This window comes from Adelges cooleyi, unplaced genomic scaffold (genome assembly GCF_023614345.1).
Source record: "Adelges cooleyi isolate 19-005CV unplaced genomic scaffold, UGA_ACOO_1.1 ACOO_flye_CR_arks_rails_tigmint_CR_PRNA_9, whole genome shotgun sequence".
NCBI classification, from domain to species: domain Eukaryota; kingdom Metazoa; phylum Arthropoda; class Insecta; order Hemiptera; family Adelgidae; genus Adelges; species Adelges cooleyi.
The window spans coordinates 5436258-5452266 of NW_026096579.1; the positions used below are offsets into that span (position 1 = coordinate 5436258).

The following is a 16009-nucleotide window of genomic DNA, read 5'->3' on the forward strand; positions in this document are numbered from 1 at the left end:
TAGTATAATATCATGGAAGCTATTTAGGAATCCTAATATACTAGGCATTCACTAATTCCCAGAACCTCTAAAATTTATTTGACCTTTCACAGAAGCTACAAAACTGTTATACTATAATACTATTGATATTTGAGGGCAGTCGTTGGGAACTCTATAATAATACTAATAGAACTAATTATAGTGTGTATGTGTTTCAGATTTTATTAGATGCTGGGAATGCCTCGGATGAAAAATCCTCAGAGCTGAAGCGGGTGAACCAGTCCGAGGAGGCAGAGCCCTTGGATGAAGAAAAGGTGATGGCAAATGGCAAAAATTAAATCATTCTTTATATACTGTGAAAAAATCACACTCTTAGGCCAAAAATTGAATTGCTCATTAAGAGTTTGATAAAAAAATTAACATAGAGCATAATGGAAAATAAAAACTTCAAAGCTCATTTTCCGAAAGTTGCAAAAAGTGACATTGGCCCTTCTTGCTCCAAGCCATAGATTTGTACTCCTTTGTTTTCATAGCAACACACATGTTATCTTCAAAACTTTGAAATAATATTAATATTTTACTTTTTGTCTATAATAATAATTTAACTTAAAACGACTGGTATGATATCATGGAAACTATTTAGGTATCCTAATATACTAGGCATTCACTAATTCCCAGAACCTCTAAAATTTATTTGACCTTTCACAGAAGCTACAAAACTGTTATACTATAATACTATTAGTATTTAAGGACAGTCGTTGAGAACTCTATAATAACACTAATAGAACTAATTATATGGACGTATGTATTTCAGATTAAATTAGATGCTGGGTCTGCTTCGAATGAAAAATGCCCAGAGCTGATGAAGTTGGTGAAGCTGTCCGATACAAGGGCTCTGCCACCCTTGTATGAAGAAAAGCGGTACGAAGTCTCGGACGATAATGATGATCCTATAGATAATCTTAAACGCATGCTTCTTGAGCCTTCTTTAACCAGATGTTTTATCTTCGATAATAATACTGGTCGTTGTAAGTATCTAAATCATTATTTTGGTTTATTTTTGTATAATACGCAAAAGAAAGAGTAGGTTAATTTAATTGATCTGATTTCCATGCTGTAGATGCCACTGTTACTTTTTTCTTTTTTTGAGCGCGGGTTTAAGAAACCTATATTTATTTAATTCTCAGTTGAATTAAAAAAAACTTAATCGTTAAAAAATATACATTTTGAACATAATTGCTGTAAACATGTTCTAAAAATATGGCAGAAAGTAGATTTAAAACACATACATAGTAATTTAAATTTAAAATGATGTACTAAAAAACATCCGATCAAACTATTTTGTAATCAAGAAAAACTTAATACTTTCAAAATGATTTTTTGGTATTTTATTATACATTCTACAGAATAATATTAATGTTTTTTTTTTTTTGTGGGATTTTTATATCTATATAACCCACTACTTGTGGTTGACTGTAAATTGGTTGATGAACAGGCCAAGCCGGTTTGAAATTACTGTATTAAAATTCTACGTGGATTAATGAAAATCGGGGGGTTTTTCCTGATTTAATTATGTTTAATATAATTACGAGTCTGAACTTAGCGAAATAAGAAAATAAGAACCAATATTTAATGCACATTTCATTTATGTTTGATGTATATCTTTAAAAAAGAATAAACTAAAATCTAAAATATGGCCCTGATCCTAGCTAGCTTTTATTTCATGACATAGTTCACTTATAAATTATACATTATTATAACTGTTTTTAAAATGTTATTTCATATTTGTGCTTAGATGACACAAACAAATTACATCCATTGTATCAGAATGCTGTTGAATTAGCAGTTGATTTGTTAAGATATTCACAGCTAGAAGCTGGACAAGAATTGTTAATAATTGCAACACAATGTATGGTTCTCGGATTAAAGAATGTTCCGGTAAAGTATATAAACGGAAACATAGTGCATTGTTTATGGGAAAATAATAAGGAATTCATAGACGATGAAAAAGAGAGACTTCTAAATCAAATAAAAGGTATCGCCGTTAATCTTTGTAAACGACTTCATGAGTCAAAAAAATGTATTCAACATGAGATTGTTTAATTCTACATAAGATATTAAACGTCATATTGTACATTATTGGACTTATGCATTTTTTTTTTATACGTAGTTCAATGGCGAATTAAAATATTGATATTCTAAAAATCATACCCTAGAGCATTTCATATCCAAACGTAGTTCAATAGCTAATGAATAATATAGTATGAGAACGGTCCCCGCTTGCTTACTAGATACTTTTGGTGAGTCATTACTAATATTGGGAAAAGTAACGAGTTAAAACTAGTAAATACACCTAGTATTCCAATAAATATTTTGATTTCCGATAAAAACCGTATGGATACAGCCAAAAGTACACCTGTACCAAAAAGATTCTTATTATTTTGTTTTGTTGAAGTTGTAATGGCTTTAAACAAATTTCGGACAATCCACCTAACACTAAACATCCATATTGGAACACTGACTGATAAAGAGCTATATATATATTACGCAATATATTTACAGGTAAGATATTTTTTAGTTTATAATATTTGTGTAGTGAAGAACGTAGCCTCATTACTATAATATTTATATAATAATTCCAACTTAAGTTACTATCAAATGTTATACCTAGACATCTGTAGTAAATACACCTAGTATTCCAAAAAATATTTTGATTTCCTTTAAAAACCGTATGGATACAGCCAAAAATACACCTGTACAACAAAGTCAGGAATGGGCTATAACTCTACATACTTGATGTGACCTAAACAATTGCATCGATACAGCAGAGTAGGGAACCGAAAATACTAGTCTATTTAAGAAAAACGTTGTGACATCACAAGAGGGTGTTGTCATAACGGAACAAAGATAGAGTAAAATAACTTACATAAAATACAAATAATTACACAAAAGTTTTTATGGGATGACTAGTAGTGACACTAAGGTCTGTATTTTGCCTATTGAGCAGTAATGAGAGAGAATAAGTATGTCACTAAACAACATAGCTAACCACATTTGGGTTTTTGGACCGCTGCGCTGTGTTTAAAAAAACCCGCGTCAAAGCCGGCTGCCTTGTCGATCTCACGTTCTTTTTGTGTACTTTATCCATTTTCGCCTTGGCTACTTCCATAAGTCAAGCTGCCACATTGTTAGGGCTTAGGTAATTCCGAACCGAGTCTTCTTACCAAGTCCCAGACTTGTCGGCTGGAATGGTTAAAGTTTAAGTTGGTAGTGGTTTCATGACATTTATTTTTTGTGTGTATAATTTTCCCTTGATTTATATTTCTATGTGCTTATTTGTTGTGTATCATTTCTTGAATGTTTTAAAATGTATTTTTTTTTAATAAAAATTAATTACATTTAAAGATGTTATTAATTTTTGTGTGTATCCTTTTTTATTGATTTATATTTGTATTAAATATGATTATTTGTTGTGTACTTATCATTTTTTCAATATTGTAATATACTACTTTTATGACCATTTTCAATATAATCTTCATTTTGCAAACTATATTAATTTGTTGTAAATTATTATTTACTTAGTAAATTTTATAATTATTTTATTTTTTATTATGGCTTCAGCAGCTAGGCTATTAGCCAGACATTAGTTAATTAATTACAATATACATAGTTAAGCTTTTATAATACAATACATTTACAAATTATTAATAATACATGATATAATTATAAATGTTGATATATTAAAAAAAATGTATTGTAGACCTACTTTTTGTCTACATTTTAGCCATTCAACTCTAAAATTATACTCATATTATATCAGTCGTTTACGGTGGCGGCGCATTAGGTAGGCAATATCGATACATGTGCGTATGCAACAGATAGATTGACAATGTTATAATATTATAATATTTTCTGTACAATAATATATGCAATATGATACGAGTACGTGTGTGCTTGTAATAGGACGTGCGCATATAAGAGAGTATCCAACCTGACGAATGTCTGTAACACCTATTCAGTAGAGACATAAGCTAAAATTGTAATGTTACATTGTAACGCATGTGTCACATTTGGCCGACCGTTACAAAAAGTGTCCGAATCACCGTTGAATGGCGTTCAATACGTTTAAAACCAATAAAAAAAGCTACAAATTTGTAAAATGTTGAGATAACTATTTTACATATTGTTGTGAAAAATTATGAAATTCAAAATTAGACTTGATTGAAAAATGATGTTAAATGTTAATTGTTATTATTGAGTCGATAAGACTAATGATTTAGGAATAAGAATTTTCGATAGTAATGGAAAAATCATTCATATTTAATATAAAAAAAATACGTTTTTAGTTGCGCATTTCTCAACCGCACTATTTATCCCGTCCTAAATGTTAAACTTTAAAATAATTTATTCAAAATTGGTTACGCACTGGTCGAAAATTTAAGCAAATTATTTATTTTTTAAAAAGTTAATTGAATAAAAAATAATAATTTGAATATTGTTTAATATTGTACAATATAAAACCAAAACGTTTCCCAAAACAAAAAAATGTATTATTATTTTAAGAGAAAACCAGCGTCTTATTCTTAATTAAGTACCCTGTATAACACCTTGTTCATTACATTTGGATTGATTTCGGATCACGAAGACTTAAAAACTTATTTTGATACCAATTACAAAACGGTTTTAGATCCGAGAACATCAGTATTACAACACATCAGTGCGTTATACGAGGTCCATCGTCATTTCGTTTCAATGTTAAAATGATGATGCTACGGTTATGTTTAAATTATTTAACTCTTGTTAAAGAGATAAAGAATGTTGGTGGCAGATCCAAGTAAAATCAGAAAATTTACGCTAAATTTGAGAAATTTACAGTGCTGTTAGCTTTACCGAGTGACGATGAAGTTAAACTGTTCAGTGAACATTTATAAATCCAAATATACTGTGACGTTAGTACTTTAACAATTATACAAACAGAAGGAATGGATGTTGAGAGAACAATTTATGAATCTTTATATGCCAAAATAGCTTATAGTGATACCTTGATGGAATTACCAGTTCTCACACTGCAAAGTATCGCTGAGAGCAACAATCTACTATTTGAAATCCCAACCAGTTCTAGGGTTTTTTTTTATTGTTACAGAACAAAAGTAAAAAAGTTGTAGGTGTCGAAAATAGTATTCTACATGCTAATACTTTTGTTGACTACCATAATAAAAAGTTAAGCGACATAGATTTTTTTTTAATTTCTTTCATCATGAAGACCCATATTCAACATTGAAACATTTATGAAGAAATTTAGAAGAAAAAGCCGTCTTGAGTAAAAATTTACATTTGATTAAAACGCATACTTTTATATATTATAATTTCTCCGTTCTTTAATATATCAGATAAATCTAATGTTACAACACCAATAATAGCTACAATTGTTTTAGTAGATTTCATCCAAATTTATGTGTGTTGTGTTTTATATATATTTTTTTAATTAATCCAATAAAATACATTGAAAATTACTTATACAATATATCCAGTATGTACAGTATGTCGTCTTATTTTTTACTTTTTACTTTATAATATTTATTATTTAATGTTATTATTTATAGTAAAAACGTGGTCGTTATTTTGTGAAAACCTAATTGATTACTTAACATGTTGAATTCACGTTTGTTTGGTGGAACAATTGGTGCGGTCCGTCCGAGTGAAAAACTACCTTTCGAGAGTTGTTTTGTGTAATTCAAAAAACATAAAAAAAAGATAAAATTATATTTTTTTGGGGTCGCTGAATTCAAATTTAAAATACAATTTAAAATAAATTCCGTATATTTGGGTTTAAAGCGACGTAGGCGGGAGGATTTTATGATTTATACATAAACACTTATCAATAGTTTTAACATCAGTTGATAAACTAATAAAATTAATTGAAATTAGATCAATTAAATCTTAATAAGTGTATTTAATATAATTAATCTAAAATTCATACTTTTAAATGTTGGTTAGGCAACTATTGCGCTAAACAACGCGCGCCTCAATTATAGCAATTATTTACTTTTAAACAAACACCATAACTTTAATTGTGGGTAGTGTCATATAAATTTTTTTTCTTGTTTAAGATCATCATAAAGTATATTTTTTAATGTCGGTTTAGCAATTAAGCATTAATACGCTTTTTTTGTAGTGCTGAATTTCGTAAAAAACCATAACTAATAATGTTTTTTTAACAGAGAAAAATGGGGGAAGGGTAACAATATATTATAATTAAACATTGCACAATATACAATAATGAAATGTAAATATTGAGTATTTTTATAGGTAAAAAAACAGTAGGTCACTCAACTTTAACCCAGCAGTTAAAATTAAAACTAGGTATTTTTATAGACTGCAGTACTTGGTTAATAACTATAAAAAAATTTAGGTCTTTACGACCATTTTTAAAAAACGATTTTCAATCACCTTTTTCGGATTCTAGCCAATGTGGCCTGTTACGATAATATTTTAGGGCGTTTTTATACGTTTTACTTACTATAAACGTAAAGAGGGCGTCGCACCGACCAGACGACCAGTGGGTGACGGTCGACTTATTGCTGGTGTTTAATAACGATCTAACTTGTATAACCAAGACAAAGAAGAAGTTCGAAGTAATAGCTCTGACGATGGGATGCGATTGTGGCGAAAGATTTAGCTGGCTACTAGCGTTGACGGCTCTTGTAATTGACCGATGTTATAAATTGTCGCGAACAATACATGGTAAAGCCACTGTTGAGTGATGGGACGCACTTGAAATTAATCTACTACCTACTTCGGTTACCGCGATAATAAAACCGCAATTATTAAAATTTGAATTGTCAATTTGTCATGCATTTTGTGTAATATGGTTTCGGTTAAAGATATTAGACACTACGTTTACTTGTACCGTGTAGCTGACAACTGAACTATACAAAACACACAATTTCTGCTAAGTGTTTACGTGTCGGTACGTACGTCATAAACTGTTGTGCACACCAATTTTTATTTACCTACAAATTTGTATGCGCCTCTAAGCCTGTCGATTTTTTATCTTAAACAACTTGTTGTAATTTTAACCGTACTTTGTAACGCGTTCTCTGACGTACATCCATCGAATAAATCGAATAAATAATTAGAGCAAAAACTACAAGTAAAAAAATACTCATTTATTGTGTTTTCCACAAATTTATAAAAATTTGTTGTTTCTGAATTACTTTGTTCAATTAATTTTAAAACCAATTTCATAATTACGGAAAAAGATCAAAATCTTTAATAAGGTATAAATTGTAAAATTGTACTTTATTTAAAATCTATTATGAGAATTAGAGGTGTTGTTTCTTGAGCAATGTGTTTATGCTATAAGCAGAGTTGGAAAAACTATAGAGCGCTATTAACTTAAACTGAAACTTAAATGGCAATGTATATATTTAATTACCTTTTTAAATTAAAAATAATTTATTGAACAATTTTACTGGTCAATAACCAGTTTTGAACATCCTATCAAACCGTTAGTACTCAAAGATCTCAAAGCTGCCAAGGTTATTCAGGGAGGGGGTTCAACAAGTTTCTCCTCTTTCTGAACTGTCTGTGGCAATTCAGTCTTATTTATATAACTTTTAAATTCCGTTTTTATTTAATTTATGTTATTTATTGGAACATACTACTACTTAATTAAACAAAATTAGTTTTGAAAATTAACTAATAATAGAATATTTAATAAATAATGTATTTAATACAATATTATTAATATTAAATGTTTTAGTTTTAAAATAAAACTATTTGCAATATAAATTACGCTCACAAAATATTAAATAAGCAAATATTTATAGTAATGCATAGGTATCATAAATACAAGTTTAAATATCTCAACCCATATAACATATGTTTAATGTTAAGTTATTTTGAACATAGTATAAACATTATTTGTGCATTATAATTTAAATATTTAAATATGAATGTTTATATAACACAGTATAGATGTTTAAGTTGTAATATTTAAATTAAATATTATTTGTAATCTTACTATAACCTTAAATTAAACTTTAATATCAAACATAAAAACCTTTATATTCATATAATGCTCAGTTGATATTTTAATTTAAACGTTTAATTACTCTTGTTGGCTAAACATCCATACAAGTTTTTATAATACATGTTACTTCAATATAAATCTACTAGTATAAGATAAATATAGTTAAAGGATTAAATTATAAATACATAACTTTTGATGTTCATACAACATTTAACCCACGTAATCGTCATATTAAAATTCTGATACTTCTATCGTAGTTAGCACAAAAAACCACATATTTCAGTGTAAAAAAAATTATTAAAAATAAAATGTACAGGTTGGTAAATTATATTGTATAAAGCGATCTACTTTTACACGTGTAATATAGGCAGTTATGGCGAGCTCGGCCCAATGACGTCACGTGGCTATTCTAAATATCCTATAATATCTCCTTAAAAATTTTATTGCATCGGATTTTGACCGAATCGTTTTTATTAGTTCTTACCACAATAACTTAAAATGTAATAATAATTTTAAGAACATTGTGCTGTGTGCTCCTTTAAATAATCAGCTATGGCCTTATCCTCCAAAAGTTTCTTTATGCATACATATAATATACTATTTATTTATTCTGCGTAGCAATCATCGCACATCTGACATTATAGCTTATACGGCCGCCGCCGGTAATACGAAATTATTTTAAGAGCTACTACGAAAACCTGTTAGTTTTTATATGTGCGATCCACAGCACTATATTTTAAATATATACATAATATATTAAATCTCTAGTAGCACCACCTTATCTTAATTGTGACGGGTCGCGTCCCAGCACAATCACATAGCATCATCATCATAGCATCGTCCTATTTATATATAAATTTTAATGTTAATACTGGTTAATTTTGCGTCGCACCAAAATTTTTCCTTTTTAAAGGATACATTTTTTTCTCGAAATTAGATAACATTACTTGAGAAATCAATTTTCCTCTAATGTTGCTTTAACAAATTTTAGGGGACTTTAATATTCTAATATTGGTATAATAAGTGTCACTTCATGATATTGCAGTTTGCGATATTTATATTAGTATTTTACTACTAATATAATTTATATATATATATATATCCAAATTTAAAATAATATGGCTTGTTATTTATAAATTCGTAAAATAACTAAGTAGGGGCGGATGAGGCTATAAGCTGCCGCATATATTTATCCCAAGTATGGGCTATAGAAACATTGAGTAAGTATTAAGGTTATCTTAAAATGAAAAATCGTTATAAATATAGTCTTTTATCAAAGTTGTAGTAAGCTTTAATTTTTAACATTTTTTGAGTGTTAAATTTTTATATTCATACAACATGACTTTTTGGTCCAAATTTGTTCTACAAAACATTGTATAAATGTTACATTAATGTTTTTTAATGGAATTTTAACTCAATTCGAACGTTTATTTAATCATTAAAGTTACTTGTTTTACGTTTGTTTAATGTTGTGTAAGCATTTTTTTTGCTTAGTGGGAATATTCAAAGTCTTAAAATAATAATATAATTTTATATAACTTTTAAACTCCGTTTTTATTTAATTTATATTATTTATTTAAACATAATACTACTTAATTAAACAAAAAGCATTTTTTTTGCTTAGTGGGAATATTCAAAGTCTTTAAATATTAATATAATTTTATATAACTTTTAAACTCTGTTTTTATTTAATTTATATTATTTATTTAAACATAATACTACTTAATTAAACAAAAAGTGTTTCCAAAACGTTAACGTTTAAAAATAAACTTATTTTAGAATAAATGTTTTAGTTTCAGAAATTAATCGTGATTAGTATCATCCCAATAAACGATAATTTATGTTCGATACGGTGTACTAACGTTGCAAGTGGAAGCTTGGCTTTCACAAAAAGCATGAAATTGTCAAATTTTGTCATTTTTGAGCGATAATATTACAATATATTATATATAACAACAATAATATATTATAAATATATTTACAATTTTCTCATTTCTGTAAATCCTACTCTAAGGTATACAACACATTTGTGTCTATATCGAATATGTTTAACATAAAAAAAACTACAAGGCCATTGATATACTCACGCATATAATAGTACGAAAAATGTTGAGTACATCTACCATTAAGGAGCTTTGTTATGTGTATTATTATGACTCATATGACTCATGTTTTTTCATACCGATCCGAATTTAAAGTAAATAAAACGCAAAAAAAATTATTACTAACCGTGTGTTGTTTACGCATTTATAACATACAACAAAAATGTATAATAATTATCAAAATCGTTTTAACGTTGGAGACTTGAAATAATTTAACTAATTCGATGATAAAAGATGTTGTTTTTGTTTTCGAATATTTTCTTATTTGGACATTGGTGTATAACTGGAACTGTTTGAACAAGCATACAAAACAATAAATCAATACAAGTATTCTTCTTATTTTTAATAAATAATACAACTTAAATCGTGTTTTAATACGTGTTTCATAATCGGGTTTTTCCGTTTAAGAAAATGAATATACAATTATTTAGAAAAGTAATGATAAAGGTTTTAAATTTTGAATGTAAAAATACCGATACGGGTTTAAGGTAAATAAAACGCAAAAAAAATATTACTACCGTGTGTTGTTTACGCATTTATAACATACAAAGAATTAAATGGTTAATTTATGGTGGCCCAGGAAGATTTGATAAATGAAAAAACTTTTGTTCTAATGAATATTTTTAAGATTTTTTTTTTTTTTCATTTGCGCTATGAGCACCATGCACTTTATTATACTTAACTATTTTACATTTTAAAATTATTTATTTATTTTTTTTATTACCTTTCTATTTAAATATTCAAGATAGCCATTTTGTTAAGAATAATTTTCTGAAAATTTCAACTGCTCGATAACCAGATTTGGACAATTACTTGTTAAGTTACTAAAAGTTAAAGAATAGGATGGGAGGTGGAGTGCGGTAGAGTAAAGAGCGTCATGTAATTTTGTACGTCATGTCCAGCGACGGACTTTTGTTCAAGGTGTTGTCTAATGAAGACTATTTAGCTGAATATTTAGGGCGATTTCTAAGAAAAATTGATATTTTTATTCTTTTCAAAATAATTGTGAAAATAAGTAAAATTGTTTATAAACACAGTCGAACAATCGATGACGTTTAGTAACTATACTTTTGGCGATGGTTTTTTTTTTTGCAACACAGCTGCGACGGCTCACAATGCAAGCATAAAAAATTATACGTCTTTGGTGATATAATATATGCAATGGTCAAATTGTAAAATTTGTTACCTACATTTTTTTTTATGTAACTTATAAAATGTTGTTACGGTAAATCGTTTCAAAAATTTCTCTATCGTATTTTTTTTAATATTTAATATTACAGAATCCTTGATAGCAATTTAAAACATTTTTTTTTCATCTAAACATGTTTAGGCAGGCATAAACAAAAAAAGTTACCATTCAAAATGGTTTTAAAGATAAAAAAAATAGATACAAAGTTGACTTTAACTTAGTATAGTTGCTTTTATGCGGTCTATGAAATCGTCTCTTGTTATCCTTTAATTAACGTAAACTTTTTCCATGAAAACTAGTTTATGAAAATAATAAAATTCATCTAAAAAAGTTCATTTACTACAGAGCTTTAAATTTGTAAATCAAATACTTTTTGAATTAATTGCTTAAGAGGACGCTACCCACCCGTAATTTATCCGCAAAAAATGGCTTTGCGGGGGACAAGAATGTGAAGGCGGTATTTACAGTAGCCTTATACAATTTTTACAATGGATAGAGAAGAACTTTATTTACGGGGTAGCGATTTTAGTTTTTTGATAACTTAATCACAATTAAAATTATTTCTTCGTGAAGATTCTATTTTTTTTTTCAATATTCATTTGCTTATAAAAAAATATTAAGTATAGATATCAAACAAATAAAATTGCTACCCCATAGATAAAGTTCTTCTCTATACATTGTGAAAATTTGGTAAATCTACTGTTAATACTGCCTTCACATTCTTGTCCCGCGCAAAGCAGTTTTGATGGGGAAAAATAGTAATTTATCCTATAGAAGTGATTGTGATAGTCTGACGAAAAAAATGGCAATGAATAAAGTATCCTCATTACTGTATTAATAAGTATATAATATAGTTCAAATTTTAATTTAGGATTTTTCGAAAAATTGCCTATACTTTACTCCTTAGAAATGGCCTGGGTAGCGTCCTCTTAATAAAAATAATGTATATTTTTAATAATTCTCGTAATATTAAAAAAAAAAAAATCTACTTTCTGACGCCGACTGAGCAAGCGTTTTAATTGGACTAACCAGACAAAGTGGGGGTAGCGAAGAGCCGTCTTACCATCTACAATAGTGTCCGATTGGTTATCCTATGTAAACACAATATATTGCAAAAGGAGTGTAACTTGCAATTTAAGTAAATGCGGCTAGTGGAGAAGAGTCACAAAACTTACTACATAAAGTCAAACCGATCATAAACTGTACTAGTGATTTTTGGAGTTTCTCACACATAACTTAACCTATAAGGTTTATCAAACAACTACAAAGTAAGTAACATTTAAAATTTTTTTTTTTGGTATGTTTTAGAGTGCAATCGTCATTTGAAAATTAACTGCACGTAATTTCATTAGCGTTTTAAACTAAGTTTATTTTTTATTGATCGATTAGCTCTGAATAATTAACTTTGAATTATTAAAGTCTTAGGTCGAAGTAATGGTGGAGTGTTGTGTTATTTTTATCTGCCCGCAATATTCAACCGAACTTGCCCTCCCGTCCTGATTTCAAAACTTTTTTAATTTTAAAAGTAATTATTGCAGACAAGTTACCGATTAGTTAAAAAAAAATGTTCTGCAATTTACTATTTAAGTTTCGGAAGTAGGTAGCGTCATATACAAGAACTGTTTAATTAAAATATTTTTATTTATTGTATTTTTCGATAATAATTTAAATTTACTGTAGAACAAAAAAATACATTTTGCTAAATAACAAATATTTAATTAACAAGTAATAAATAAAACATGTTTGGCCTATGGCTAATGGGTATACCGCGAGCACACGATCGGACGTTGTCTAATATAAAAACCGATATCACGGCAACCGATCACGGATAACAACTTTTATTATATTATAAACAAGAACTTAAAATTCAATATCTCATAAATTGGTACCATGTATTTTTATCGAAAAGATTCTATGAAATAATACTGCTCAGTTTATCGGAAACGTATATTTCCTAGGACATTATTTTGTACAAAACTGGAAACTAATATCGATAATTAATATGGATTTTTTTTTGCTGAGTAAATAATATAAATCGTGTGTATATAACTGTCAAATATTAATCAATAAATATTTAATTAACTCATTAATGAATTTGTTACTTCTATTAATATATAATGCGCCATTTACTGTTTAGGATTTATAATTTTATACCACCATTGATAAGTGTGTTTGTCTATGAAAAATAATATATATTGGGTCATATCCTATGCAAACAGTTCCATAAAACAAAAAATGAAGAAAAAATGTTTAAAACATTTTTGGGACTTAGGCGATGCTATATTCCTGAAATTTGTTGTGAAAACACCATAACATTCACGATCACGTTACTTAATGACTAATTATGATATCGTATTGAAACTTACACTAAACACTTAATTTAAGTGTTCTTTTTCATAATTTACTTGAACATTTTTTTTTCAAACATATAAGTACTTAAAAACTAAAAAACAAATTCAAAATTTTATTCAATTTTTTAAGGTCAAAATTTCTAAACTTTTTTTTTTATTCTGATACATCATACTATACTTGTTTGATTCATAACTTTTTTTTAGCAATTTTGACATTTTTTTATGTTTAGGTAACCTTATAGTTTGGAATTTTACTAAAATGTGATATATTTAAGAGCCTATAACTTTTTACCACATGAACCAAATATTCTTAAATTTGTACAGCACTTATTAATATGTATGTAAAACATTTGCTAAAAGTACAAACAACTTCAATGTTTGGCATTTGATTAAAAACTATATACTTAAGAACCAATAACTTTTTGTTTTTGACCTTGAATACGGTAAAAAAATATGTATTCATAGTCTTATAATACGAAATTTGAATAATTCAAAGTCTCACAGCACCTAGTAAAAGAAAGTCTCCATTACAAAACTTTTAGCAAATGTTTTACATATATATATATTTTGAAATTTTTACAGCACTTATTAAAGTGCTGTAAAAGTTTTAGAATCGTTGGTTTGATGTGTATGGATAGCCGGGCAAAAAGAAGGTGTTTCGCAACAAATAAGAATAACCAAATACTTTTATTGAACTGAAATTAAACTGTTGATTTTTATTATTATTAGACTTATACTATTACCACTTTTAAAAATAAAAACTTAACATAGAGAGGTTCTCTTATTATCTGACGTTCTGCTATGGTCTACTCTGAATTCCCGACTAACTACCTAGGCGATTCGGTCGTGTCAACCGACGGGCCCAGGACACCCGTCACCAAAGGTTTCGACATAACCACGATAGTATGATGTATCAGAATAAAAAAAAAGGTTTGAAATTTTGACCTTCAAAAATTGAATAAAATTTTGAATTTATTTTTCAGTTTTTAAGTACTAAAATATTTGAAAAAAAATTGTTCAAGTATATTATGAAAAAGAACACTTAAATTAAATGATTTCAGTGAAAGTTCCATTAAAAAATCATAATTAGACATTAAGTAACGTGATCGTAAACTTAAGGTGATTTCACAACAAATTTCAGGAATATTTCATCGCCCAAAAATTTTTTAAAAAATGTTTTCTTCATTTTTTTGTTTTATGGAATTGTTAGCATAGGATATGTAAGTTTGAGGCATTTCAATAATCCACTCGCACACACATTAGGTGATTTGTTATTGAATGATCCTATTATTGTTTTTTTTTTGTTATAGGTATTTTTTTGGTAATGAACTCAAAAATGCGTCTTCGTTGTGTCGTGTTATTTGCAATTTATTCCTTTGGCCTCATCGTAAGTGCAACATTTTATTTAAAAAATAAAAAATATGAATATTATTCAAAAATTTATAAAACTATTTCTGTGGGTTGGAGCAAGAAGGGTCAATGTCAATTTTGTGCATAAAAAAATTAGACCGCTAATTGCAAAAATTAAAACATTCTTTATACACTATGAAAAAATCACACTCTGAGGCCAAAAAATGAATTACTCATTAAGAGTTTGATAAAAAAATTAACATAGAGCCTAATGGAAAATAAAAACTTCAAAGCTCATTTTCCGAAAGTTGCAAAAAGTGACATTGGCTCTTCTTGCTCCAGGCCACAGGTTTGTACTTATTATTTTACTTTTTGTGTTAAATAATAATTTAAGTTAAAACGACAGGTATGATATCATGGAAGCTATTTAGGTATCCTAATATACTAGGCATTCACTAATTCCCAGAACCTCTAAAATTTATTTGACCTCTCACAGAAGCTACAAAACTGTTATACTATAATACTATTGGTATTTGAGGACAGTCGTTGAGAACTCTATAATATTACTAATAGAACTAATTATAGTATGTATGTCTTTCAGATTTTATTAGATGCTGGGTCTCCCTCGGATGAAAAATCCTCAGAGCTGAAGCGGATGAACCAGTCCGAGGTGGCGGAGCCCTTGGATGACGAAAAGTTATACGAAGTCTTGGACGATAATGCTCATCCTCTAGATAATCTTAAACGCAGGCTTCGTAGGTTTTATTTAACCAGATGCTTTTTCTTCGATAGGTATACTAGTGATTGTAAGTATCTAAATCATTATTTTGGTTTATTTTTGTATGATACGCAAAAGGAAGAGTAGGTTAATTAAATTGATCCGATTTCCATTCTGTAGATACCACTGTGTCTTTTTCTTTTTTTTGAGTGCGGATTTAGGAAACCTATATTTATTTAATTCTCAGTGGAATTTAGAAAAACTTAATCGTTAAAAAATATACAT

The 16009-nt window shown here is 28.1% G+C and overlaps 1 protein-coding gene across 32 annotated transcripts in view; it reads left to right on the forward strand.

The window, feature by feature from the left end:
• Positions 1-16009, forward strand: part of LOC126846503 (uncharacterized) — a 123051-nt gene that overhangs the window by 90771 nt on the left and 16271 nt on the right. For 22 of the 32 annotated variants that reach the window (XM_050585971.1, XM_050585965.1, XM_050585955.1 and 19 more), the window contains 2 exons: positions 198-293; positions 794-1007. The exons of 3 other annotated variants lie outside the window; for them this stretch is intronic. In XM_050585971.1, the coding sequence (XP_050441928.1) occupies positions 198-293; positions 794-1007 (310 nt within the window). Of the gene's footprint in view, positions 1-197; positions 294-793; positions 1008-1774; positions 2119-15607; positions 15813-16009 lie in introns of those variants that run through there. 7 more of the 32 variants (XM_050585947.1, XM_050585945.1, XM_050585939.1 and 4 more) reach the window with 6 other exon arrangements.